Genomic DNA, 25,064 nt, shown 5'->3' with positions numbered 1-25,064 from the left:
TTTCCTTAGGCCAAATTCTTGAAGTCATCCCTAAATCCTTTCCCTTGCACACGCCACATCCAATCCATTGGCAAATTTTGTTGATTATACTTTTAAAGTATTTTCAGATTCAGTTATTTCTCACCATCTCCACTGCTACCAGCCTGGACCGAGCCTATCATCATCTTGCACTTGGGTCGTTGGAGTAGTTTTCTTTTTTTTTAATTTATTTTGAGAGAGACAGAGTGAGCAGGGAAGGGGCAGAGAGAGGGGGACAGAGAATCTGAAGCAGGCTCTGCACTAAGAGCAGAGAGCCCTATGTGGGACTTGAACTCACAAACTGCGAGATCATGACCTGAGCCAAAGTCAGACTCTCAACCGACTGAGCCACCCAGGCACCCCAATGGAGTAATCTTAATTGGTCTCTATACTTCTACTCTTGTCCATCTTTCCCCATCTCTATCCCCTTAGTTTGTTTCCAGCACAGCAGGTAGAGTGATCCAGTTAAAACCTAAGATAACGTCACTTCTCATTCCTTGCTCTTATTTTTCAGTGGCTCCCTATTTCACTTGGAATAAAAGCCAGTCCTAAGAATGGCTGAGGATGTCCTATATCACTCTGCTGAAGGCACATTGATCTCATTTCTCCTCAAACATCTAAGGTACTCTTGCCTCAGGGCCTTTGTACATGCTATCCATTGCCTGGAATCACTTGCCTCAGGCACCCAAAAGGACTCACTCTCTTAGCCACTTCAGGTTTGGGCTCAGATAACACTTAGAAAGGTCTACCCTGAAAAATCTTATTTAAAATTGCCAACTCACTCTTACCCTTACTCTGCTCAATCACTTTCCCATAGCATTTTTCACCTCCTGACATGCTGTTACTTATTTAATAGTCTCTTCCTCCTTCAGTGACAATGTAAGCTCCATGATGGAAGGGATTTTTTTAGTTGTTCATTCACTGATGCATCTTCAACACCTAAAACAAAGCCCAGTGTATAGACAAAACTCAATAAATATTTTGAATGAAATACTAGAAAGTTTTTAAAAACAGCTTTATTGTGGAATAGTTAACATATAATAAACTACAGATATTTAAAATGTAATATTTAATAAGCTTTTAGTAATAAATCATTACCACAACCAAGAAAATGAACAAATACATCACCAATAAAAGTTTTCTCACTGCCTCTTGCCCTTCTCTGAATACCACAACCCCAGGGACCACTGACCTGCTTTCTGTCACTATAGTTGCATTTTAAGAATTGTATATAAACTGAATCAGTAATGCATAGTTTTTGACTAACTTTTTTCACTCAGCATAATTATTATGAGATTCTCCCATGTTGTTATATCAGTAGTTTATTCCTTTTTATTGCTGAATGGTATTCCATTGTATGGATACACCACAATTTGTCTAGCCATCCGTTGTTAGACATCTGGGTTTCTGGCTTGGGGCTCTTATAAGTATTTACAAATGCTATCAAATATTTGTGTGCATTGTACATATCTTTGTGTGGACATAACACTTTCGTTTCTCTTGAGTAAATGCCTAGAAGTACAATAGCTAGAGCAATGTTGAGTGTATAACTTTTTTTTAAAATTTATTTTGAGAGAGTGAGCACAAGTGGTGTAGGGGCAGAGAGAAGGCGGGGGGGCGGGCAGAGGATCCCAAGCAGCCTTCTCCACTGACAGCAGAGAGCCTCATGCGGGGCTTGAACTCATGAACCATGAGATCATGACTTAAACTGAAGTCAGACACTTGTTTAACCAACCGAGCCAGCTAGGCACCCCTGTATGTTTAACTTCTTAAGAAATTGCAAAATTGATTTGCAAAGCAGTTGTACCATTTTATATTCCCACCAGCAGTGTATGAGAGTTCTGCTTTCAACATCTTTACCAACATTTGGTTTGGTCACTCTTTTTCATCTTAACCATTCTAAGTACATGTGGAGTGGAATCTCACTGTGATTTACAGTTGCGTTTCTGTAATGTTTAATAATGTTGAGCATCTTTTCCTGTGCTTACTTGCCATCTGCATCTCTTTTTGGGGAAGTGTCTGTTCAAATCTTTTGTCCTTTTTATAGTGAGTTTATTATTAGTTTTGTGACACACTTATATATTTATACATCCTTTATCAGATATATGTGTTACGCATAATTTCTTCTAGGTCATGCCTAGTCTTTTCATCCTAATGGTACCAGTCTTCAGAAGGCAGAGGTTTTTAGTTTAGAGTAAATGTACTTATTACATTTTTTCTTTTTCTTTTCTTTTAGTTTATTTATTTATTTATTTACAGAGAGAGAGAGAGAGAGTAAACAGGGTAGGGACAGAGAGAGAGGGGAGAGAGAGAATCCTAAGCAGGCTCCATACTCTCAGTATAGAGCCCCATGTGGGGCTCGAACTCATGAACCTTGAATCATGACCTGAGCCAAAACCAATAGACACTTAACTGAGCCACCCAGGTGCCCCTCAGATTTTTTCTTATATAATTCATGGGGTTTAAAAATTTTTTTTTATATTTATTTTTGAGAGAGAGAGAGAGAAGGAGAGTGCAAGCAGGGGAGAGGCAGAGAGTAGGGGGGGTGGGCAGAGGGAGACACAGAATCCAAAGCAGGCTCCAAGCTCTGAGCTGTCAGCACAGAGCCCAAGGCGGGGCTCGAACCCATCAACCATGAGATCATGACCTGAGCCAAAGTCATGCGCTGAACCGACTGAGCCACCCAGGAGCCCTTATAAATCATGGTTTTGATGTCATTTCTAAGATCTTTGCTTACCTAAGGTAGCAGATTTTCTCCTAAGTGTTTTTCCCCCACGAAGTTTTATAGTTTTGGGTTTTATATTTAGGTCCATAATCCATTTGAATTAAGTTTTGTATATAGTACAAGGTATAGACTTAAGTTTTGGGGGTTTTTGGCATAGTTATTCCAGCACCATTTGTTTAAAAGACTATTATTTCTTCACTGAATTGCCTTTGCACCTTTATAAGAAATCAATTCTCTTCGTATGTGTGGGTCTATTTCTGAACTCTTGACTCTGTTCCATGTATCTGCTTGACACTCTTTATGACAAAATCATATTTCCTTGATTACTATAGCTTCATAGTAAGTCTTGAAATCAGGTAATGTTAATTCTTCTTTGTCCCTTGGGTTAGAAGTATGTTAGGTTTCCAAATGGTATCTTCCAGATATATTTATGTTACTGATTTCTAACTTAATTCTATATGGTCAGAGAACATACTTTATGTGACTTAAATCCTTTAAAATTTATTGGTGCTATTTTTGTGACCCAGAATATGGTCTGTCTTGGTAAATGTCCATGTGTACTTGAAAAGAATGTGCACTTTGCTATCATTGGGTGGAATGTTCTGTAAATGTCAATGGGATCTAGTTGGTTAGTAGTGTTTTTTGTTTTGCTTTTTAAGTATATTTGACCCACAATGTTACATTAGTTTCAGGTGTACAACAGTGATTCAACTTCTCTATACATTGTTATGCTCCCCACAAATGTAGCTACCATCTGTCACCATACAAGGCTATTATAATAAAATTGACTATATTCCCTATGTTGTACCTTTCATCTCTGTGACTTATCCACTCCGTATCTGGAACCTGTGCCTCCCACTTTCCTTCACCCACCTTGCCAGAGGGGAGATGTTAGGTGTGAGGGGGGATGGGCACTCATCAGTTTGTTATAATTATGGGTGTTTTTCTGCTTTTTTCATTTGTGTTTTAGAGTCTACATATTAAATGAAATCATATGGTATTTGTCTTTGACCTATTTCACTTAGCATGTAATACCCTTTAGTTCCATCCATTGTTGCAAATGTCAATTTCTCATTCTCTTTTATGGCTGAATATTCCCCTGTATATATATACTACTACTACTTATCCATTCATCTATCGGTGGACACTTATGTTGTTTCCATATCATGGCTATTGTAAATAGAGCTGCAATAAACGTAGGAGTGTATAGATCTTTTTGAATTAGTGTTTTAGTTTTGTTTGGTTAAATACCCGATAGTAGAATTAATGGATCGTGTAATATTTCTATTTTTAATTTTTTTAGTAACTTCTGTATTGTTTTCCACAAGAGCTGAACCAGTTTACAAACTGACCAACAGTGCATGAGGGTTCCTTGTTCTCTGTCTCCTCACCAAGATCTGTTACTCTTTTTGATTCTAGCCATTCTGATAGGTATAAAGTGATGTCTCATTGTGGTTTTTAAGTTACAGGCCTTTCACCTCCTTGGTTAAGTTTATCTCTAGGTGTTTTTTTTTTTTTTTTTGGTGTGAAATTGTAAATGGAATTGTTTTCTTAATTTCTTTATTTCATTATTAATGTATAGAAACACAGTGAATTTCTGCATATTAATTTTGTGTCCTGCAACTTTACTGAATTCATATATCACTTCTAATAGTTTTTTGATGGAGTCTTCAGAGTTTTCTATGTGTAGTATCATGTCATTTGCAAATAGTTTTTACTTCGTATCGTTTGGATACCTTTCATTTCTTGTCTCATTGCTGTGGGTAGGACTTCCAGTACTATGTTGAATAAAGGTGACAACAATGGGCATTATTGTCTTGTTCCTGATCTTAGAGGAAAAGCTCTGTTTTTCACCATTGACCATGATGTTAGCTCTGGGCTTGTCATATATAGCCTTTATTATGTTAAGCTATGATCCCTCTAAACCCACTTTGTTGAGAGTGTTTATCATGAACACATGTTTAGTTTTGTGAAATGCTTTTTTGTCTTGACTGAGATGAGCATATGATTTTTATTCTTCATTTTGTTATTGTGATGTATTACATTGATTTGTGGATATTGAGCCGTCTTTGCATCCCTGGAATAAATCCCATTGATTGTGGTGAATGATCCTGTTAATGTATTGTTGAGTGTAGTTTGCTAATACTTTGTAGAGGATTTTTGCATCTACATTCATCAGGGATATTGGTCTATTGATATTGGATATTGATTTTTGTAGTGTCTTTGTCTGGTTTTGGTGTCAGGATAATGCTGGCCTCAGAATGAATCTGGAATCTTTCTTCGCTTTCCTATTTTTTTTTTTTTTAATAGTTTGAGGAGAATAGTTATTAGCTCTTTAAATGTTTGGTGGAATTCACTGGTGAGTCCATCTGGTCCTAGACTTTTGTTTGTTGTGAGTTTTTTGATTACTGATTCCATTTTGTTACTAGTCAGATTTTTTCTTTTTGATTCGGTTTTGGAAGATTGTATGTTTCTAGGAATTTATCCATTTCTTCTATGTTGACCAGTATCTTGGCATGTAATTTTTCATAGTAGTAGTCTCTTATAATCCTTTGTATTTCTGTGGTGTCATTTGTTGCTTCCCTTCTTTCATTTCTGATTTTGTTTTGGTTCTCTCTTTCTTGATGAGGCTGGCTAAAGGTTTATCAATTTTGCTTATCTTTTCAAAAAGCCAGTTCTGGTTTCATTGATTTTTTAAAAGATTTTTAACTATTGTTTATTGACTTTATAATTCAGCTTTTTAAAATTCAAGTATAATTAACATACAGCATTATATTAGTTTCAGATATACAATATCATTGATCTTTTCTATTGGTTTTTAGTCTTTATTTCATTAATTTATACTCTAATCTTTATTATTTCCTTCCTTCTAACTTTGGGCTTTGTTCTTGTTTTTATAGTTCCTTTAAGGTTAGACTGTTTGAGAGTTTTCTTGTTTATTGAGATAAGCCTGTATCATTTTAAATTTCCCTTAGAACTGCTTTTGCTGGGTCCCAAAGATTTTGGACCACTGTGTTTTTATAGTTTCATTTGTCTCCGTGTATTTTTTAAAATTTCCTCTTTGACTTCTTCACTGATCCATTCATTGTTTAGTGGCATATTGTTTAGCCTCCATGTATTTGTGTTTCTTCCATTTTTTTCTTATAGTTGATTTTAATTATCTACTGTGTACAGAAAATATGCATGATATGATTTCAGTATTTTTAAATTTATCAAGACTTATTTTGTGGCCTAACACATGATCTGTCCTGGTGAATGTTCCATGTGCACTTGAAAAGAATGTGCATTCTAGTTTGGGATGGAATGTTCTGTATTTATCTATAAAGTCCATCTGGTCTAATGTGTTGTTCAGTGCCACAATTTCCTTGTTAGTTTTCTGTCTGGATTGTCTATCCATTTATGTAAGTAGGGTGTTAAAGTTCTCTATTATTATTCCCTACTGTCAATTTCTCCTTTTATAAATGTTAAAATTTCCTCTATGTATATAGGTGCTCCAGTGTTGGGTGCACGGATATTTACAATTGTTATATCCTCTTGCTGGATCGATCCCTGTATCATTGTGCAATGACCTTTTTTGTGTCTTGTAAGTATTGCTACCCTGGCTTTTTTCCCCTGATATTTGCATGGAATATATTTTTCCATCCCTTCACTTTCAGTCTGTATGTGTCTTTAGGTCTGAAGTGAGTCTCTTGTAGGCAACATATACATGGGTCTTGATTTTTTTTATCTATTCCATCACCCTACGCATTTGATTAGAACATTTACACTATGTACATTTAATCATTGATAGTTGCGTACTTACTGCCATTTTGTTAACTTTTATGGGTGCTTTTTGTAGCTCTTCTATGTTCCTTTTTTCTCCCGTACTCTTTCTTGTGACTGATGACTTTAGTGTATCTGTTACAGGTTTTGGGTTTGTGGTTACCATGAAGTTCATATATAACATTCTAAGTATATAGCAGTCTGTATTAAGTTGATAGTCACTTAAGTTTGAACACTTTCTAAAGGAATTTGATTTTTAGTTCCACACTCCACGTTTTATGTATATGTTGTCTCTTTCTGTGAGTCCCGTCAACTAATATTTTAGATATAATTGCTCTACTACCATACTGTTTGCTTTTATTCATGAAATATTTTTTCCTTTCACAAGTTTCTTATAATTATGGACTTTTCTACTTAAAGAAGTACCTTTAACATTTCTTCTAAGGCCAGTGTAGTGGCGATGACTTCTTTAGCTTTTGTTTTTCTGGGAAACTCTTTCTCTGTCCTTCAATTCTGAATGATAATCTTGCCAGGTAGAATATTCTCAGGTTGTATGTTTTTTCCTTTCAGCACTTTGAGTAGATCATGCCACTTCCTTCTGGCCTGCAAAGTTTCTGAAAACTCAGCTGATGGCCTTAGGGAGTTTCCCTTGTACATTACTAGTCACTTCTCTCTTGCTGCTTTTTAAATTCTTCCTTTAATCTTTGACATTCAAATTACCATGTGTCATGGTGTGGATCTCATTGGGTTCATCTTGTTTTGAACTCTTTGTGCTTCTTAAACCAGGATGTCTGTTTCCTTCCCTGGGTTGTGGAAGTTTTTAGCTATTTCTTCAAACAAGTTTTCTGGCTCTCTCTCTTCTCCTTCTGGAACCCTTATAATGCAAATATTTGATGTTGCCCAAGAGACCTTAACCTATCCTCATTTTTTAAAATTCTTTTTTCCTTTTGCTGTTCAACTCAGGTGCCCTCCATTACCCTGTCTTCCAGATTACTGCTCTGTTTTTCTACAACCTCTAATGTATTTTTCATTTAGGTTATTGTGTTCTTAAACTCTGGTCTTTTATGTTTTCTATCTCATTGATGTTCTAAGTTCATCTATTCTCTCCAGGCTGTTGAACACCTTTATAACCATTACTTTGAACTCTTTATCAGGTAGATTGGTTATTTCATGTAGTTTTTATGAGGTTTTGTCTTGTTCTTTCATTTGCAGCGTATTCCTCTGTCTCATTTTGCTTGACTTTCTGTGTTTATTTCTATGAATGAGGCAGAACACCTACTTCTCCTAAACTTAAAGGAATGGTCTTGTGAATGGTCATCCCTTGTGTAGACTGTATGTGCCTGGTGACTTTGGCTGGCTAGAGCTGTAGCTGGATATGGGTTGAGAGTCCCAGGGCACTCTGGATGACCAAAGCAGAGGTGGAAGCGGGCCGGGGTTGTATCAGGACTCACCATGCAGTTGGTGCCCTGACAGGACTGAAGCTGAAGTAGATGCAAGTCACTGTGTTCCAGGATGCTCAATGCAGGGGGTACCTTGGTGGGGCAGCTGGAGCTGAGGCAGGTATCAGCCAGGAAGTCCCACAGGGCTCTGCGCCAGGAGTACTTCAGCAAGTTGTCTGGAGCCAAAGTGGTGTGGAGCTAGTGTGTTCCAGGGTGCTTTCCACCTATGTCACCTTGGCAAGATGGCTGTAGCTGAGCGGACACTGACCAGGACTGTCCGGGTATGCACTACACTGGTGGGAGTTGGGGGGGGGGGGGGGGCGGTGCTACTTTATAGGCAGGGATGGCTTAGGCTGGTGTGGGGTAGGGATCTGGGGCTGACTGAGGCAGTAGGCCAGCTATGCCCAGACCCTGCTTCCATCCACACCTTGATAAAGGTGGAGGAGGAACATAAACCATGGTGTTTTCCAGGTCCTGTGACCTGGAGAGGGTTCCAGCACTTCACCTCCCCCCCCCCCCCCCCCAGTTCAGCAGGGTTCTAGGACTGGTTCCTTTATATCTAGTTGCCCTTTGAAACCAAGGCTTTTTTCTGTGCCTCAGGGCATACAAGTCTGCTCACAGCCCCTCCGTACTACACCACCTGCCCAGCCACTACAGTTCAGTCTCTGCGTGGTTTCTTTGTGGTGAAGAAGCTGTTCAGTCAGCCCTCAGGTCGTCTTCAGGAGGAATTGCTCTATAAATAGGTGTCTGTGGAGGAGGTGAGTTCAGCATCTTCCTACATCACCATCTTGGACCAGAACCAGTAGTTTTTCAGGTGTTCTACATCTTACTGATTTTCTGCCCAGTTCTTTTATTGAGAGTGGGGCATCAAAATCTTCAAATATAATTATAGATTTAGTTCTTTTTGCAGTCTTGTCTTTGCTTCATGTGTTTTGATGAAATGATCTCTTTAATCATTAGGAAATGAACTTCTTTATCCCTGGTAATATTCTTTGCTCTGAAGCAAAGACATTGTGTGATATTAATAGCAACTTCATCTTTCTTTTCAGTAGTGTTAACAAGGTATTCATTTTTCCAGGCTTTAATTTCAATCTATTTGTATCTACTTTCTTGTAGACAGTGTATAGTTGGGTCTGGGCTTCACTTTTTGGATCACCACATTCTTGATTTGGTCCCCGTAACTCGTCACTACGTTGTTAATATGTTTTTCTTTGTATTGTATCCATTTAAAAAAAAAAATTTCCTCGAGTAGGAGAGTAGGTCTGAATTCTCTATTACCAGTTTTTCCATCAGTCAAAAAATTATATCAAGCACCTAGTATGTGACATTTTTCTGGGCACCAGGAATACAGTGACAAGCAAGTTAAAGGTTCCTGGCCTCAAGAAGCTCGCATTCCAGTAGGGAAACATGTTCCTTTCTCTCTATAACTGACTTGAAAGCAATTATTATAAAATATATAATCTTTAAGCAAGTTTTAGTTGCTACTTTTTGAGAGCTTCCTTTGGAGCTTCCATACCCTCACATAATGGACCTTATTTGCCTCAAGCAGAATTGGCAGGCCATATATGTTTGCCGAAAATCTTGGGGGAGGAAACTTAGAAGAATGAGCCTGAGGGAGTAGGGGTGGTTCTAACGTTTAAGAGAGGACTAGGAGTTCACCACATAGCAAACACAGATTGGGAAAGTGACACTAAGGGAATCTGTGTGTATGTCTTTTCTACCCCCTACAACATATTCAGGAACCAGTCCCTGACATAGAAAATGAGTCATGGAAAAGCCCTGGACAGCAGCCACCTTCCAGCCAGCCTGAATCCCCCCAATTCTCAGATATCCAAGTTCCCTCTGTGTCACAGAAGCCCCCAAACAGGAGGCCCTCAAACCACAGTACCCTCCCAAGAAGGATGTGAAGCCACCAGTGACTGCCCAAGGGGAAGGTCAAACCACCACTGTCCCCCAAGGAGATCTAACTATCAATATCCCCTGAGGGAAAAGTCATCCTACCAGGGTCCCCTAAGAACATCAAACCACCGACATTCTTCCCTAGGGGGGGGTCATCAGACAGATCCCCTCCATTGAATCATATTGACCCCCTGCCCTAGAAACCTTGGGACCCACAGTGCCCACTAAAGAGGTCCCCATCCTGAAAATCCCAAGAGATCCCCATTGTTAAATCCTCCTCCCAGGAAGTCTTTCATACAGTGCATTCCTTCTCTAGCATGTTCTCCTCCTCCTATAGGATGTCCTTGGAGAAAATTTTGTCATACATTGCCTTTTCCTTCTTCTTCCTCTCTGTGCCTAAGGGTGGTGATGGTGGGAAGTAGTCAAGAAAGGAGTGCAGAAGGGCCATTGAGGCTCTCAGGGGAACCACTCTGGTCTAGTGCTTTCCATAAAGAATGCATCTCTAGGGGATGGGCAAGGGAAAAACTGTTGTTGTGGTCTTGAAGCTGGAGTTACAGGGTTTCTTATCCTAACCCTTCATAGTACTCCCTGCTAAAGGAATGGCTTTGTGCACATCAGCATGAGAATAAAGGCAACCTCTCAGGAACCCAGAAGGTTAATGGCATATTCTTTGGACCCCTCTGTGATCACTCAGGCTGACAGACTAGGGGATGAGTGCAAAAGTGATGCCATCCTGAGTCAGAGAATGAGAAGTGGTATAGGCAAGGGCGTGAATCAGGGGAAAGATCTCATCCCACACACACACTGTGATCTAGTGTGCAATGGGATGATGGGCATAATTCTGTGCCTACCCAATGACCCTAGGCCTTGAAGGGGAACTAGGGCATAGAACAAGCATCTGGAGCCCTTGGTGTCTCAGAGCCAAATGTTAAAAGTAGTGAACTGAGTTCGGTGTGGCCTTCACTTATTCGCACACCTTCTCTGGGCCTCTGTATCCCCACTGATGATTGTGTAGAGGCACACCACCACAGCACCTTCCTTCTGGCTCAGATTTATCTGAGGCTGCCTATGGAGCTCTGTAAACACTGGTGGGGCAAAGCTGTCTCAGAAAGCCACATGGTCATCCCAGAAATCAGGGCTATCTGGTTTGGGGCCTCCATTTTCACAACCAGCTCCTCCCACACAGGTAGCTGAGGAGAACAGGAATAGAACTCCCTCTGGAGTGTTTGGCATCTGGATGCAGATGACCCAAGACAGTTGTGTGTGTGAGGACAATAAGGATTTGGCCCTACTGAAGTATTAGGGGGGGCCTTAGGGGCTCATCGTAAACATACCCTCCTCTAGGGCAGTCTCCACTGTCACTTCTCTAGGCACTCTTCCCCGTCATGACCCAGGAGGATGCCTCACACCCAAATCCTACCTCTCTGTCTAAAACCCCCACTCCCATGCCTCACCAGATCACAGCTGAATTTGGTTGTTTCATCCTGGTCACAAAGTAACGTTTTATAGGCACTCTGAGGACACAAGGATTTAACCTTAGGCAGCACAATTCTTGGATTTCTTGATGAACCAAGGAGATGTTTCTGACAGGATGCGAGGGTCACTTTGGCTCCACTGGTCCTAGTTAAGGCCCAGAAGCTGGCCCCTGCACACTTAGGCCCCTACCTCCCAGGCTGATGTCCTAACATTTACCCCTAACCCACCGTGGTCCCAGCCAGCCCCTTTAAGCCCCTTTCAAGCACATCTTGGGCTCAGGCACCCCAAACCCAGACCAGCTTAGCCCTACACACACAGACTGAGGAGATAGTCCTACAGGCCACACCCCACTCTCTCCTCTTCCCCGAGCAAAGACACCAGAGGGCCAAATGATTAAACACATACTTTATACCCTGAGGTGATCAGGGGAGACTAACACAGGGCTCAGCACTCACACTGCAATATAGAAAAGTAGTCTGTCTCCCTCATCCCAGCTGAGAATTCTGGACTTACAGGAATTAAGCCAGTCCCTTGGATTTCAGAATATTCTTGGTTGGTTTGGTTTGGTTGGTCCCAGTATGGAGAACTAAGTTGTCCTCTTGATTCCCTGTCACAGTGGTTGCATGGAAAGTCAAAGGAGGTCGCACGGTAGGACTGGTCTAAGGCACCCAAGGAGCATAGGGTTTTACAACTGGGAAGGCCACCGCAAGCCAGAGCTAGAACCACCTCTCAGGAGTGGATAGAGGGGAGCTCTTCATCCCAGCAAGGCTGCCTCACTGGAAGAGGATCAGAGGCTAAGTTGGTGTAATAATCAGTGGTGGCCGGCTAACCCAGCCTCCCTGCCCAGATGGCAGAAGTCCTCTCCCACCTGCAGAGGTAGCTGATGGGCCTGAAACAGGACCACCTCCCCCACTGTTCACTTGCCACTCCTGGAGCCCCGCTGTTTGCTCATGGCTGTGAGCATTTGGCTAATATAGGAAGTCAGGAGGTCATCCATCTTGTAGCCCTGGAAACAGCACAAGAAGATAAACAGAGCAAATAGTGGGACAGGGCCAGCCCATTCAGACCCAGAACACGCCCAGGAAACTGCAAAGGGCAGAGCCCTGAACTAAGGAGAATCCTGTACTGCTCTGGACTCCCATCTCCCCAGCCTCACAGCTGAAGGGTTGGACTCATCCAGCCACATGTCTAAGGTTCAAAGTTGTTATGACCCTACATGAAGGCCCTAGCTTGTATGCCCCTTACATCCTGGTGATTCTAAAGGCTTTACCAGTTGAGCCACGCCTTAGAAATTCAGCTCAGTCCAAGAGGCCTCATTGCTAAATGGCTCCACTGTTGAACTCAGGGGCTAAAGACTCAGTCCCCAGACACTGCAGTCATTCAAACAATAGTTAATAAATGAGGGGTCTGTTCTCAGCCCCAGATTAAGTGCCCTTCCCAGACCTAAGCTGAGCCTCAAACTGACTTGACCTTGGCCCAATCTGACCTTTGATCCCAATCTCAGGCCAAGCCATGCACTCCTTACGTTTGTTCTGGGGACAAAGAGGATGGTTGGAGCTTTAGGCAAAGTAGGGGAGCCCTACCAGGCCTAAATAAAAGAGGTCTCACCAGTGATGTCTCACAGAGCAATTTGCTCCCGCGCACCAGGTTCCCAATGGTGATATGGAAGTAGGTGTTGCCACTGCTCCAGTTGGAGATCTTGGTGAAGGGATGAGTGGTCAAGATGTCCTGGGAAAGCAGAGAAAATTTGAACCTGCACAGTCTGGACCCTCTGGCGTCACTTTCCTCAGCACCAGCCCACACCCACCAGAAAGGCCTTGGGCCCTCAGACAAGCAAAGAAGCAAGAAGAGAGAATCCAGCTCTGCTGTGGAGATGCTAGGGGAGGCAGATGCCTTCTCCCTCCGTATCCATGAGGCTATGGGGTATGTGGGGCTGGAACTGGAAATTTGGGAGGCCTGAAGGAATGGAAACAGGGGTCCTGGATGGGATGGTCCTACTAGGAGGAAATCAAGAAGATGCCAGGAAGCCTCAGGGAGCCCCATGTGTGTGGGTAGAAAATAATCACACAGAAGTATGTGAGAAGAATGACCCGAGAGAGAGGAGGAAAACCAGGAAAGTGGGGCACATGAACACAAGAGGAAGGTGGTGGCCATTGGCACCCTTCGCCAGTGGTCCAGCTGTACTCCTCCTGGGTATGTGGTAGGACTGTGCTTCCTGGTTCCCTTGGTGAGGACTACTCTGGCCCATAAATACGAGAATATTTAACCCCAGTGCAGTCTGCCATCCTGACCAATGTGTGGAGAGCATTCTGGAAGGAACGAATGGTTGTAAGGTCCAATGACGCCAAAAGGCCAAGTGCTAAAAAGTTCATTGGATTTAGTAGCAAGGTATTGGCTAGTAACTCTAGGAGAGCAATTTTGATGGAGCAGGTAGGGAAATAGCCGAAGCAAACACAGACCACTTCTCAAGATCATCTGCCTTCTTGGCCACATTAAGTGAGGATGGTGGCCAGCAGGGGCTTTGGGGGGTTGGGTCTGGGGGCTCTTGTGAGAGGTGCAGACAGAGAAGCACACCCCCGCTCTTCCCTGTCACTGCTTACCTTGGTTCTGGGATCGATGAGGCTGACCCCATACTTATTGATGGCAATTAAGAGGATCTCAGGGAAGTTTGGCTCCGTAGTTTGCTGGCAAAGAAAGCCGGAAACCATCAGAGAGCTGGGGGAGCCCAGAGCAGGAAAAGCTGTGTGCTAGGAGTAAGTTGCCCTCCCCTGCTCCTGCTCAATGCCAGAGGTGCAGCAGAGCCAGTGGCTCTGCCCACAACCTCACGGTTTCCACCTCTGCTGGGACCTCAGTGCAACCCAGATCCCTTCACGGGTCCCCAAGTGACCCCATCTCCCACCCTCTCCAGCAGCATTTTCATCCCTTCTCTCCTGCTTCTCTAGGAGTCTGGGCCATCTCTTCTCTCAGCCCAAATGTCTGCCCTCTTTAAAAACCCTCTTTGAACTCTAACTCCTGCCTCCAGGTTACCTCTCTGCCTCCCTCTCTTCCTTGTACAGCCAGACTTCTCAAAAGGCCTCCCGTCCGAGGTACGTAACAAGGCCATCCCCTCCTCTCCAGCCTGACCTACCCCCAGTTCTCACGCGAGCCTGTTTACCATTCTCCTGCCTCCGGTCGTGCCCCTCAGGCCCACCCTTGCCCCCCAGTCAGAGTGGACTTCTGGCCCCATCATCCCTATGCAGAACCTTCCAGGGCTGGCCACCACCTTCAGGAGGAAACCCAACCCCCTCGCCGGCTTGCCAGCCTGCCTCACCACAATCTGCTCATTCTCATACCCTGCACCCATCCATACTCAGCCACTTGCACTTCCTGTACACCACTGGCTCTTTGCTCATACTAGGCCCTCTGCCAGGAACACTCTCCCCAGGGTCTTCCTGGAAGTTCAGGTGTGGCCTCCTCCAGGAAGCCTCCTCAGCCTTCTCAGTCACCTTGATAAGGGCTCCCCTTTGTCACAGTACAGATCGTTCTCCATTACTGTGGCTGGTTTACACATCTGCCTCCCCTGCCAGGCTGAGCTGCTGGTTGTCCCTCATGTCCCAGGGCTGAGATACCGAGGTGGTACAAAGCTGAGGGTGCTTCCGTCCTTTCCTTGCCAGGGCAGGTGGCAGAGGCCATCGCTGTTTCCCACAGTCCTGGGGAGGCGTTTCTGTGCTTTCTCATCCCCACTCCTTAGTCCCTTCCTCCCTTCCTCCTGAGAAGCCACCCATAACGTACCTTCACCTCGAAGAAGGCTGAACCAAAGGTGGGCCACTTGAAGATGAGCTTTAGAAAGGCTAGCTTGGCCTCCTCCTTGGACTTCCCTGCATGCTTGTTGAAGTAGGCAACGATGGACTGTAGGGAGAGGGGGGATCAGAGGCCTCTCCCCTGCCGCTTCTACCTCACCTGCACTGTTAGCAGTCATGGGCCCTGGAGGGCCAGGCATAGGATGGGGGCCCTGGAGGCCATGAGGGGCCTCCGTCATCCCAGTTAATGGAATCCTTATTTCCCTTCTCTCCCCTCCCCTCCCCTAAGCAAGCAGACCAGAGAGTATCAAGTGAAATCAGGTCACCATGGCTACTAGAATAGGGCAAATTACTATCAAGCAGCTAGGTGAGTCCTTTGCCTGGAGAACTGGATACTAAAGTGAAAGGAAGGGAAAATGAGAGGGTGACCTTATCACACACAGGGACAACAAGAGATACTTCCCTGGGCTGCTGGCCAGCACCTGCCGCCTGACCTGTGGGGTGCCCAGAGACCCCTAGTCCTGCCACCGCCTTTATACTCACCCGCTTCCAGTCATCCGGGGAAACCTGCCGGATAAGGTCCTGGGGCACCAGCTCCCGTAGCAGCTTGGGGATACTGGGGAAGTAGGACTTGTCCTCTTCGAATTTGACCCTGTAGATCAGTGCCCCCAGCTGCAGCACCTCCTCTCGTGTGCACTTGTGATAGCCTCGGAGATACTTGGGCAACTCCTGCCAGAGACAGAGCAGGTCTCAGGCGTGGAGGGAGGAGGAGGAAGTGGGCTCCTTCCTGCCACCCTCAGGCTGGGTCTATTGCCTTACCCCACATTGGGCCTACCTTTTCCTCCAGCCTCAGCTGACACTGTGCCCCAAGGGGAGATAGCACAGTACACGGAAATAGCAACCATGCCTGCACAGATCCAGCACTTTACAGTTGGAAAGCAGAGCCATGTATGAATATTATTCTTTCATTTTCCCTCATAACGGTCCAGTGGGGTGAGCAGCCACATTTCAAAGACGAAGAAACTCAGAGTGACCATCTGGTGAACCTGAGACTGTTCCACACCCCTAACCTTCTGAGCCTGTCCTTCCTTGGGAAAAGCCTCTCTGGCTGGCCTCCTCCCATTCAGTTCCTTTGAGACCCGCTAGTTTCATCAGCAGCACCAGCCTCTTCCCCACTTTGAACTTCCAGTAATTGAGGATGAGAAGTGGACCAAAAGCAAAGATGAAGCTTCCAAATGGCCAACACTGCCCACAGCCTTACAACTGTCTTACCCACTCGTTGAAGCAGAGGAAAACTGAGGCTGGCCTGAGGACACACTGCAGATTAGAAACCTGAGTCCATTATTTTCCATCCACTTTTTCATCTACTCGCCCACCTATCTATCCATCCACACCCATCCATCTGTCCACCCATATGGTTCTCCCTACCCATATCCATTTCTCATTTGTCCATCTGTCCACCCACAAGTTCATTCAGCATCCATCCTTCTACCCATTCATTCACTGAGTCACCGCCTATTTACCCATCCATCAAGCCAACAAATATGCATTGATCATCTGCTATGAGTCAGGCCCTTTAAGCAACAACATCTACTTCCCTACTCGCAAGGAACTTGTAGTCAAGGCAAGAACAGACATCCGTCACCCCAAATTGATGTATAATTACAATCTTCGAAGGAATTGTTCTCAGTGCTATGACAGCATATAACTAGTTGACCTGATCTAGTTTTAGGAACAGGGAAGATTTCCCTTATGATGATTGAAATAACATCTAAAAGCTCAGTAGGTGAAGGAAAGAACCTAGGGAAAAGCTTCCCAGGAGAGAAAATGTTACAAAGGCCCCCAGGCATACCTGAGAATTTGAAAAAACGTAGCTGGAGTGAAGTGAACAAAGGGGTGCTGGATACAAGACAAGGCAGCAGAAGTAGCTAGTGGCACCCCCATGCAGGGCCAGAGTCAGGATTTGGCGTTCTACTTTGAGGGAAGCCACTGAGAGGATCCCGAAAGCATGATGACCCCCGTAGGAAGAATGGATTCAAAGGGGACAAAAATGGACAGGGAAGCTCAGGGCAAAGGTTACCAGCTTCATTCAGATGAGAGATGATGGGCTGACCTGAGTTGGTACTGGTGGTAATGGAGACATGTGGATGGATTTTGGAGAGTTTGGGAGGTGAAGTCATCAGGTGAATGATTTGGGACATGAAAAATGAGGGAGAGGGAGGTGTCAAGGCTGACTTGGGTTTCTGCCTTGGGGGAAATGGTAGCTGATGTTCATGTTGCCATTCACTAAAAGGGCACCATGGGGGAGGGGCAGATCTCACCGGTGAATGAGCCCTGGCAACTCCCAGGCCAGGGTTCTCTCTACCACGGCAGCCACCATCCCTGCCTCCTGCAACCTTCCCAGCATCCTGGTCTGTCTCCCCCACAGAATGATAAACAGGACTGGCCCAGAAAAGATCGCCGAGTCTGCAGTTGTGAAGACATGGATTCAAACCCAGATTCTATCCACCCTGTAGCCCTAATTATATCACTTGATCTCTCTGGGTCTCAGTTTCTCCCTCTATAAAATGGGAACAACATGCCTACTTGTTGGGGTTTGCTGGGAGGGCAGAATGAGTGAAAAGCATCAGACAAAAAATAGAGGTTCAACATGGGGGCCTCCCTCCTGGCTTCCCGCAGGCACATGCTTGTGCTAGACAGTGTTTACACATTCACACAGACGCCCTAGATACACACAGGTGTAGCTGTAGAATCTCTGATTCAGAGGACAGCCCCTCACCAAGGGAAGGGCCTGAATGGGTGGGGATTAAAGTCTCCAAAGAAAGTACAAGGCACTGAGGAAAGAGAAGGGTCTGCCTTTGAGCTACTCCCCAGGATCCCAGCAGGAATCTCTTAGAGGCCTTACTATTTGAGGCCCCCCTCCTGGCAAGGACAGCAGCATTCTGCTTTCCTGAAATACAGCAAGGCCAGCAGCACATGGAGGCAGCACAGCAGAGAGGGGCAGGCAGCTCACCTGGTAATAGTGGAAGATGGAATCAGCCATCGGGTCCTTCCCGGGCACCGTGGTGGTCCACAGCTTCTTCATGAAGAACACCTGGTAGGTGAGCGAGGGCACGATTCCTGTGGCAGAGGGCAGTCAGTCACCCAGAGCGTCCCAGCACAGAAGATCACCCGTGCCCAGCACCAGCCCCGGAGCAGGCCCTAGCTCGGGTCCCACCCAGGTGGACCTCGCGGTGTGGCCCTGTGCCGGCACCTGCTCTGCTCTGGGCCTCAGATGATCTCAGGGCCCAGCCTCACATTACCATCCTTGACAGGCCGTGCTTTCTTTATCCAGTCTGTCAGGTGTCGAACAAAGTCGAAGAAGAAGTCATTCTCGGGGACGCTGATGACCTAGGGACATGGCCGTTCCAATCCATTCATTTTAGTTCCACCAATACTGATTTTTCTGACTTTCCCACCCAATGCCTTCCTTTTGGCCCTTTGTTGCAGCCCGAAGAGGTGTCCCACTCTGCCCTGACTATGCCTGTTGAGTCTCCAGAACAAAGCCTACTTCCCACCCAGAGTGACAGTCATTCCAGTTGTTCAGCAAAGACTAAGCCCTGGTGAGAAGGCCAAGAATGAGGCCCAGTCCCTGCCTTGGACAATCTCTGGTATCTGTGACCTGCTCTTCCCACAGGCTCCAAGCTCCTCTGGGTCGAGGACCTTACTGAGATCACCTGTGGGTCCCCAGTGTCTGGCACAGGGACAGTTGTGAAATGAGGAGGCAGACGTGGATGCACAAGGAACTGAGTGAGCACCTGATCTACCTGACATGGTCAAGGAAGCCTTCCCACAGGAAGAGGCTTTAAAGCTGGGCCCTTGACCTTCAAGAACACAGAAGTGAGGAAGAGCATGGTGGAATGGTGGCAGGGGCCTGTGCTTTGGAGTCAGACCTACTGGGATCTGAGTCCTTGCTGTGTGGCTTTGAATAAGTTACTTAAATTTTCTGAGTCCACGTTTTGTGATCTATTAGGTGGGGATAATCACACCCCCTTCAGGGGTTATTTCAGGACTAATTGGCCTTGGCAAGGCAGCTGAGGGACCGGTCAAGTCAAATCTGGAAAGTACTTGTGTGTTGTGGCAGGGCGATGAGCCTTGTGTGGTCCAGAATATAAAGTGCCACATGGCTCCCAAGAGGTTTGAGGTCATGCTCTGCAATGCCTCAGAGGAGAGACATTTAGGGGAAGCTGCTACAAGTACGGGGACCGTTGCAGGGATATAAGAAGGAGAGGGACACAATCAGATGCCACATGCAAGCACACCTCTCTCTTCCCCTCTTTCCCCTCCCCACTGCCCCATGAGCTCCTACAGTCCCAGCAAATGTTCCAACAGACAGACCAACAGCAATCCAATAGGAAGCCAATGACCCATCACCCACCTTGTCTGCAATTTTGACAAAGAGGCTGAATCCTTCTGAGGACTTGAGGAGCAGCCGGGCTGCGATGTTCTGGCAGAAGTCTTTAGCCTTAGTGCTGGACTCCACCTCAAAGGCCTGGGAAGTGAGGGGCAGGCGGCTGCGGCTGGGGCTTCCTGTGCCCCTCTATCTGTGCCTGCAACTAGACTCCCACCCATGCAGGGCAGCCTCCATCTGAGGTGTTTCCCCATGGGTCTAGAGCTGGACACAGCATTTAAGAAAAGGAAAAAGCAGCTCCGGTCTGGGTCTTCCCAGATTGTGTCCTCCCCAATCCAAGCACACTCAGCCTCTGCTTCCAGGGTTGTGGGCCTGGCTGTACAAGCATGGGTGACACGAGGACAAGGGAGCAAAGATAGGCGGGGTGTTTGGGAGGAGAGAGGCTGGAGGAAGAAGAAAGCAAATTCCAGAAGGGGGAGGGAAAAAGAGGGGAAGCAGCCAGGGGTAGGGGTAGGTGCGGGGTGGGAGAGGGACTGCTTCATATAACCTTCCACTGGAGGGACAGGAAAGGATTTGTTAGTTTCTTGTCCTTGTCACTGAAATCCTATCATGACATTTCTGAGTCTCTAGTCTTTAGACAAGTTCTAAAACTGCTTTTCAAACTAAAAGTTTTGGTGCTGGATTCATTTATCTGAATGAGATGCTGAGATGGGGCAAAGAGTGGAGGTCAGGAGGCAGCCTGACCTAATGGGCATGATGGGAAGGCTAACAGGACCATTGGACCAGGAGACCCACAATCAGGACAAGTGAGGAGGAAGGAAGGGGCCTGCAGGAAAGTGGGCTCGGGGACAATAGGAGAGGCCTGGGCAGGCAGGCCTGTGACCAGGAACAGAGCTGACATCAGGGAGGTGGCACCAGCATAGAGCTCAGCTCAGAGAGCACTTTTCTCTGAGGCAGAGCCACCTCAGAGAGGGAAGAATGATCTTCTCAAGGAAGCTCTTGGAGACAACAGAAGGTCAGATCGGGAACCCAAGGAGTCTGTAACCTCTCGACTGAGCCCTGACCACTGAGGAGCAAATGTGGGGGTAGCAGGGGAGAGGCATCAGGGCTGTTCCCTGTGTCCTTGGGGAATCTGGTCCTTCACCAAGAAGCCAGCAGCCCTCACCTCATCGGTGTCATCAGGAAAGTAGACCTTGTGGAAAATCTGGGTGGTTTTGTGCTGGATGGCCTCCACCTCCACCAGGTGTGGGGGGTACTTCCGGGACCCATTTCTGAAAGCCAGGAGAGGGGTGGAGGGGCAGTCAGGAGCCAGTGGGTTCATGGGGCCATGGGGAGCAGGGAACAGAGGGAACTTTGGAGACAGACCCCAGTTCTAATCCCTTGTCCGCCACTCCCTGCCAGGTGACAGTCACTTAATCTCCACGAGCCTCCAACCCCTCAACTGTAGAATGAGAGAACAGCGTCGACCAAATAGGGCTGTGAAGGGGACCACGGGACGTGAAGGATGCACATGGGCTGTGCAGAGTATGGAGTATGGCCCAGACGTCCCCGACACACTGGAAGGTATGCGCCAGCCCTTCTGAGCAGCCAGACACGATTGCGTCCAGAATGGGCACCACGCTGCAGGCTTTGTCCGACTGGCAGCTGTGGTACCCCAGGGACAGGTCCCACGTGTTGTGTGGCCATGCCCTCACCCGCCAGGGATACCCACAAGCCCCACTGGGGCTGAGAGCCCATCCCGGCACCTGCCACAGGCTCTTTGCCCACCACCTCTGCTCTCAGTGGGCCGCCGTACCTCAGGGCTTTCTGGAGCCGCTGCAGGCAGTCGATGGCGAGCGGACAGTGCTTACGGGACTGCAGAAAGCGCTGCACGTGGGGCAGCAGGATGTTGCTGGGTGGGAAGAGGCCCGTGCACAGCCAGAGCAGCTCCCAGCCACGCTCCTCGCTATACCTGCGGGAAGAGATGGGGTGTCCAGCGGGGGTTCTGCAGGCCACTTGTGGATCTGAGCATCCTTGGCGCCTCACTGTGGCGGCACGTGTCTGTCTTGACCCCCATGCCTCTCTTCTGGGGACCAACGCAGACCCGCCTCCCTGGTGGCCAGATCCAGTTAGTGCTACACAAAGTGTGGTTGGCCAACCCACACTGGGCCACGCAGTTACCGGCCACATGGAGGTAAGGTGCTCATTCATGCCAGAATGAACATCAGCGATGTCACCAAGCACTCTTGGTTCAGCTGAGATTTTTTTTCTTCTTAGTAAGACTTTCCTATGAAGGAAGCCTTGTGTGATCTGTATTCTGGCAAAAACTCTTTAACTCGTCTGTTCTTTAACTAGCACTGAGTTAGCACAACCCCTGGGCTTCATTGGGCACTCTGAGCTCCCTGGGCCTGACGGGAGAGAAGCACAGAGGGCTTCTAGGAGGAGGTGGCATTTGAGCTAGGTTTTGAAGGCTGACGCAAATTCTGATATGCAAAAAAGGCCATAAATGCTGGCTGTGAGCACAGCATGTATAAAGGTTTGTCAGTGTGAGAAGATCTGAGTATGATTCGAGGGTGGATTTTGCAAGAGGCGCAGAAGATGACAAACCTGGGGACATAATTGGCGGTCTGGGTGTAAGGGGAGATGGTGGGGCTTCTCTCAGGCTCTGAGACTTAGCATGTCCCTGACTTCCCATTCCTGCCGTGGTCTGACCCAGCAGGGACAAGGTGGCACCCTCTGGGACCCAACACCTTCAGCCCAGAATTTTCAGCCGGAGCTTCCAACTGACAGCCAGCACAGCCCGAGCCAGGCTGGGGACATTTGCTCATGAGCACAACCTCCAGAATGGAGTCTGGGCTGGGAGGGGTACCCGGAGGAGGTTTGGGCAGTGAGTGGAGCAAATTTAGGAGGAACCGGTGCTGTCAGACTTGGAGAAGGACAGATTCAGAGGGTGCATCCACCTCTTGGTACTTGACCAGACTTCCTTGGACCTTGCGGCAGAGGTAAGACGTGAGGGAGCCTGAATGCGGAAGGACGGCTGCCAGGCAGGGCCAGATGCTGCCTTGGGAGGGAGGGAGCTCCCTGTCACAATGGGTAGAGGACCTTTAAGATTCCCGTCAGCTGTGACTCCCCCCTCACTGGGGGGAGGCCATCCTGCACCCGCCTACCATCCTCTCACCTGATATGGTTGTCGGTCAGCTGCTTCAGGATCTGCACGTATACCTCATCCTTGAGGGCCTCGGCCTTTAGGGCACCCTCAAAGATCTGGTCGGTGAGCTCATTGACAGAGCGCGTCCTCTTGGATGGGTAGTCGCCCATGTACTTGAGCATGGGTGGGGAGGCGTCAAGGAAGGGCTTGTGGCTGATGGGGGGAGCACTGACCCAGGAGGCCACACTCTCTAATGGGGTCTGCCCCCCACCCAACCGTGTGGCCCTGGGCCTCAGGCTACCCACTCAGGAAATGGGCACCCACCCTGCTCTCCATGCCGACTGCCCACCCTTTCCTCAACTCCTCTGGCCACCTCCTCCCCTCACTACCTCAGCCCCCAACACCCCATCCAAAGTCCTCGCACCAACCCAGATGGACTTTACAAATCACAAATCTGACTGTGTCACCCCCCCTGCTTAGTGGGCTTCTCATGGCCTTGGGATACAGTCCAAGCTTCTTAACAGGGCTTGGGAATGCTTTATTAGTCTGCCCACGTCTTCAGACTCCCTTCTAGACCTCTGCCCTCCACTTGTGCTAAATCATGTTGTGATTCAGGGCCTTTGGACAAGCTCATTCTGTCTGGAACACTCCCCACCCATCTCCCCTTTGGCTGACTGGGGCCTACTCAGTCTTCAGGTCTCAGCCTAGACATCTCTTCATCCAGGAAAGCCACCTGCCCTCCTCTCCAAGGCTACATCAGTTCACTGTGCTGCCTGGCCCCATCATGGCCCCTTTTAGCTATAAGCACCATGAAGGCCAGGGACTGGGTCTGGTCACAGCTGTGTCTCCATGCCTGGCCTAGCACATGACACAATACTCATCTTGAACCAAATGACAGGGTCAGAGGAGACAATGGATGAGGCAGCCCCTCGTGCACTGTAAGGTGCCAGGCATAGATGAAGCCACTCCACCCGAATCCCTCCGCCCTGCCCAGGACCCACCTGGGCCCCTCAGAAGAAGGTAGGTATCTGGATGAAAACCCTGGAGGCAGGGGCCTGGTTCCCCCCTGCCCTGAGGTCCCCCTCCTTGTGGCCCTTGCCCTGCCCTTCCATGGCACCCACCCCTGGTATGGATATCAATGAAGGCCATGCAGGCTTCCTGTGAGAGCTCCTCGCTGCCCAGGATCTTCTTGAGCAGTGCTTGCTTGAGCGGCTCCCGTGTGTGGCTCCACAGCCGGTCCTTGCCACGGGCCTTGGACACCATGACCCGGCTCAGCGTGTGCTTGGGTGGGGGCCTGACATGGCACAGCCAGCATTGACCCCAGATTGTGAGACCCACCCCTACCCAACCTGTGCATGGAGGTGGAAGGCCCTGCTCCTCCCTGCTATAAGGGCAACCTGGGATGAGTCAACCAGCCCTCCCTGGACCTTACTTTCTCAGCTAGAAAGCCAGCCCTGCCCACCCCCATGGCCTCCTCCCCATTGCTCCTCTCGGCTTTCTCTGCTCTGGCCTTGGCATGTGCTGCCTGCGGCATTCCTCCACCCAGGTCACCCCCTGCACAGCTCGGCTCAGATGCCACCTCCTCCAGGAAGCCTCTCCTCTGTCACCACCCCCATCACAATGCTGGGCATACAGAATCACAGCTGCCCAGTTTTGTGCCTATCTCCCCACCAGGACTGTGAGTCGGTGAGACAGGCACAGGCATGAGTCGTGAGTGCCCAGGACCCCACCTGGGGTGACCACAGTCATGCTGTCAAATGAAGGAAGGATAAAATGGCACAGCACAAGACGGCACATCTCGACAGACAAAAGCTGCCCTCCTGTTCACTCCGACCCAGGCCCTGCTCACACACAGCAGCAGCAGGAGGCAACCCCACCACGCGGACTAGAGTAGCAGAAGCCTGTGGCTCACACTGTCCTGGCCCACCTACCCTTTCCCCATCACCTGAAATAGTCGTAGGAAAATTCCTCCAGCGTGTAGGGCTTGGCGCGCACCTCGGGCTCTGCTGTCCGCAGCTGCAAGAGCCGAATGACGTCCTGTCTCTGGTCGGGGGTCATGGTGACCAGGGCCTAGAGACCGAGAGACAAGGGTCTGAGGTCAGCTCTTCACCTGGGACCCCTGGAGCCAACATGGTAAAGCCCAGAGCCTTCTGGACTGGGGCTGGGGAAGTCGGTCACCACGGGGTTGACCCTCACCCCATTCTGACCCTGGGACCCCTTTTGTTCTTTGCCATCTCTGAGGCTACTGCTGCCTCCATCTGCTGCACTCGGGGTCCTTTCCGCAGTCCCCCGAGTCTGAACCAGGTTGGGTCAGTGAGAAGGCCAGATGGAGGAGGGGGATGTGGCGTGAGAACCACCCAGTCAACAGCGCCTGGCTCAGGAGCTGCCTGGAAAGCTGGGCTCTGAGTCTCCAGTGATCACAGTGATCACAGCTCCCTTCCCAGCTCGG

The 25,064-nt window shown here is 47.8% G+C and overlaps 2 protein-coding genes and 1 long non-coding RNA gene across 6 annotated transcripts in view; 2 read left to right on the top strand and 1 right to left on the bottom strand.

Annotated features, from left to right (window-relative positions):
* The window catches only part of GDPD4 (glycerophosphodiester phosphodiesterase domain containing 4), a 174,253-nt gene extending 173,247 nt beyond the window's left edge, over nt 1–1,006 (top strand). Inside the window, exon 17 of one of the 2 annotated variants that reach the window (XM_053203733.1) lies at nt 533–1,006. In XM_053203733.1, coding sequence (XP_053059708.1) covers nt 533–570 — 38 coding nt within the window. In that variant the 3' untranslated portion in view covers nt 571–1,006. The remainder of the gene's footprint in view (nt 1–532) is intronic. The other variant, XM_027039609.2, reaches the window with a different exon arrangement.
* A 10,703-nt stretch (nt 1,007–11,709) lies between these two features.
* The window catches only part of MYO7A (myosin VIIA), an 83,618-nt gene continuing 70,263 nt past the window's right edge, over nt 11,710–25,064 (bottom strand). For all 3 annotated transcript variants that reach the window (XM_027039594.2, XM_027039592.2, XM_027039593.2), the window contains 13 exons: nt 24,561–24,685; nt 23,752–23,909; nt 22,646–22,799; nt 21,284–21,439; nt 20,654–20,759; nt 19,516–19,629; nt 18,401–18,488; nt 18,112–18,218; nt 15,642–15,827; nt 15,091–15,207; nt 13,920–14,003; nt 12,928–13,047; nt 11,710–12,325 (listed from right to left, as the gene is read on the bottom strand). In XM_027039594.2, the coding sequence (XP_026895395.1) occupies nt 12,236–12,325; nt 12,928–13,047; nt 13,920–14,003; nt 15,091–15,207; nt 15,642–15,827; nt 18,112–18,218; nt 18,401–18,488; nt 19,516–19,629; nt 20,654–20,759; nt 21,284–21,439; nt 22,646–22,799; nt 23,752–23,909; nt 24,561–24,685 (1,605 nt within the window). In that variant the 3' untranslated portion in view covers nt 11,710–12,235. The remainder of the gene's footprint in view (nt 12,326–12,927; nt 13,048–13,919; nt 14,004–15,090; nt 15,208–15,641; nt 15,828–18,111; nt 18,219–18,400; nt 18,489–19,515; nt 19,630–20,653; nt 20,760–21,283; nt 21,440–22,645; nt 22,800–23,751; nt 23,910–24,560; nt 24,686–25,064) is intronic.
* On the top strand, nt 12,970–25,022 carry LOC128311870 (uncharacterized). Its single transcript, XR_008290514.1, has 3 exons — nt 12,970–13,242; nt 20,890–22,469; nt 23,514–25,022. It is a non-coding gene; the product is annotated as an uncharacterized LOC128311870 (long non-coding RNA).

The sequence above is a fragment of the Acinonyx jubatus genome, chromosome D1 (genome assembly GCF_027475565.1).
Source record: "Acinonyx jubatus isolate Ajub_Pintada_27869175 chromosome D1, VMU_Ajub_asm_v1.0, whole genome shotgun sequence".
NCBI classification, from domain to species: domain Eukaryota; kingdom Metazoa; phylum Chordata; class Mammalia; order Carnivora; family Felidae; genus Acinonyx; species Acinonyx jubatus.
This window is presented reverse-complemented; position numbering and strand designations above follow the sequence as displayed.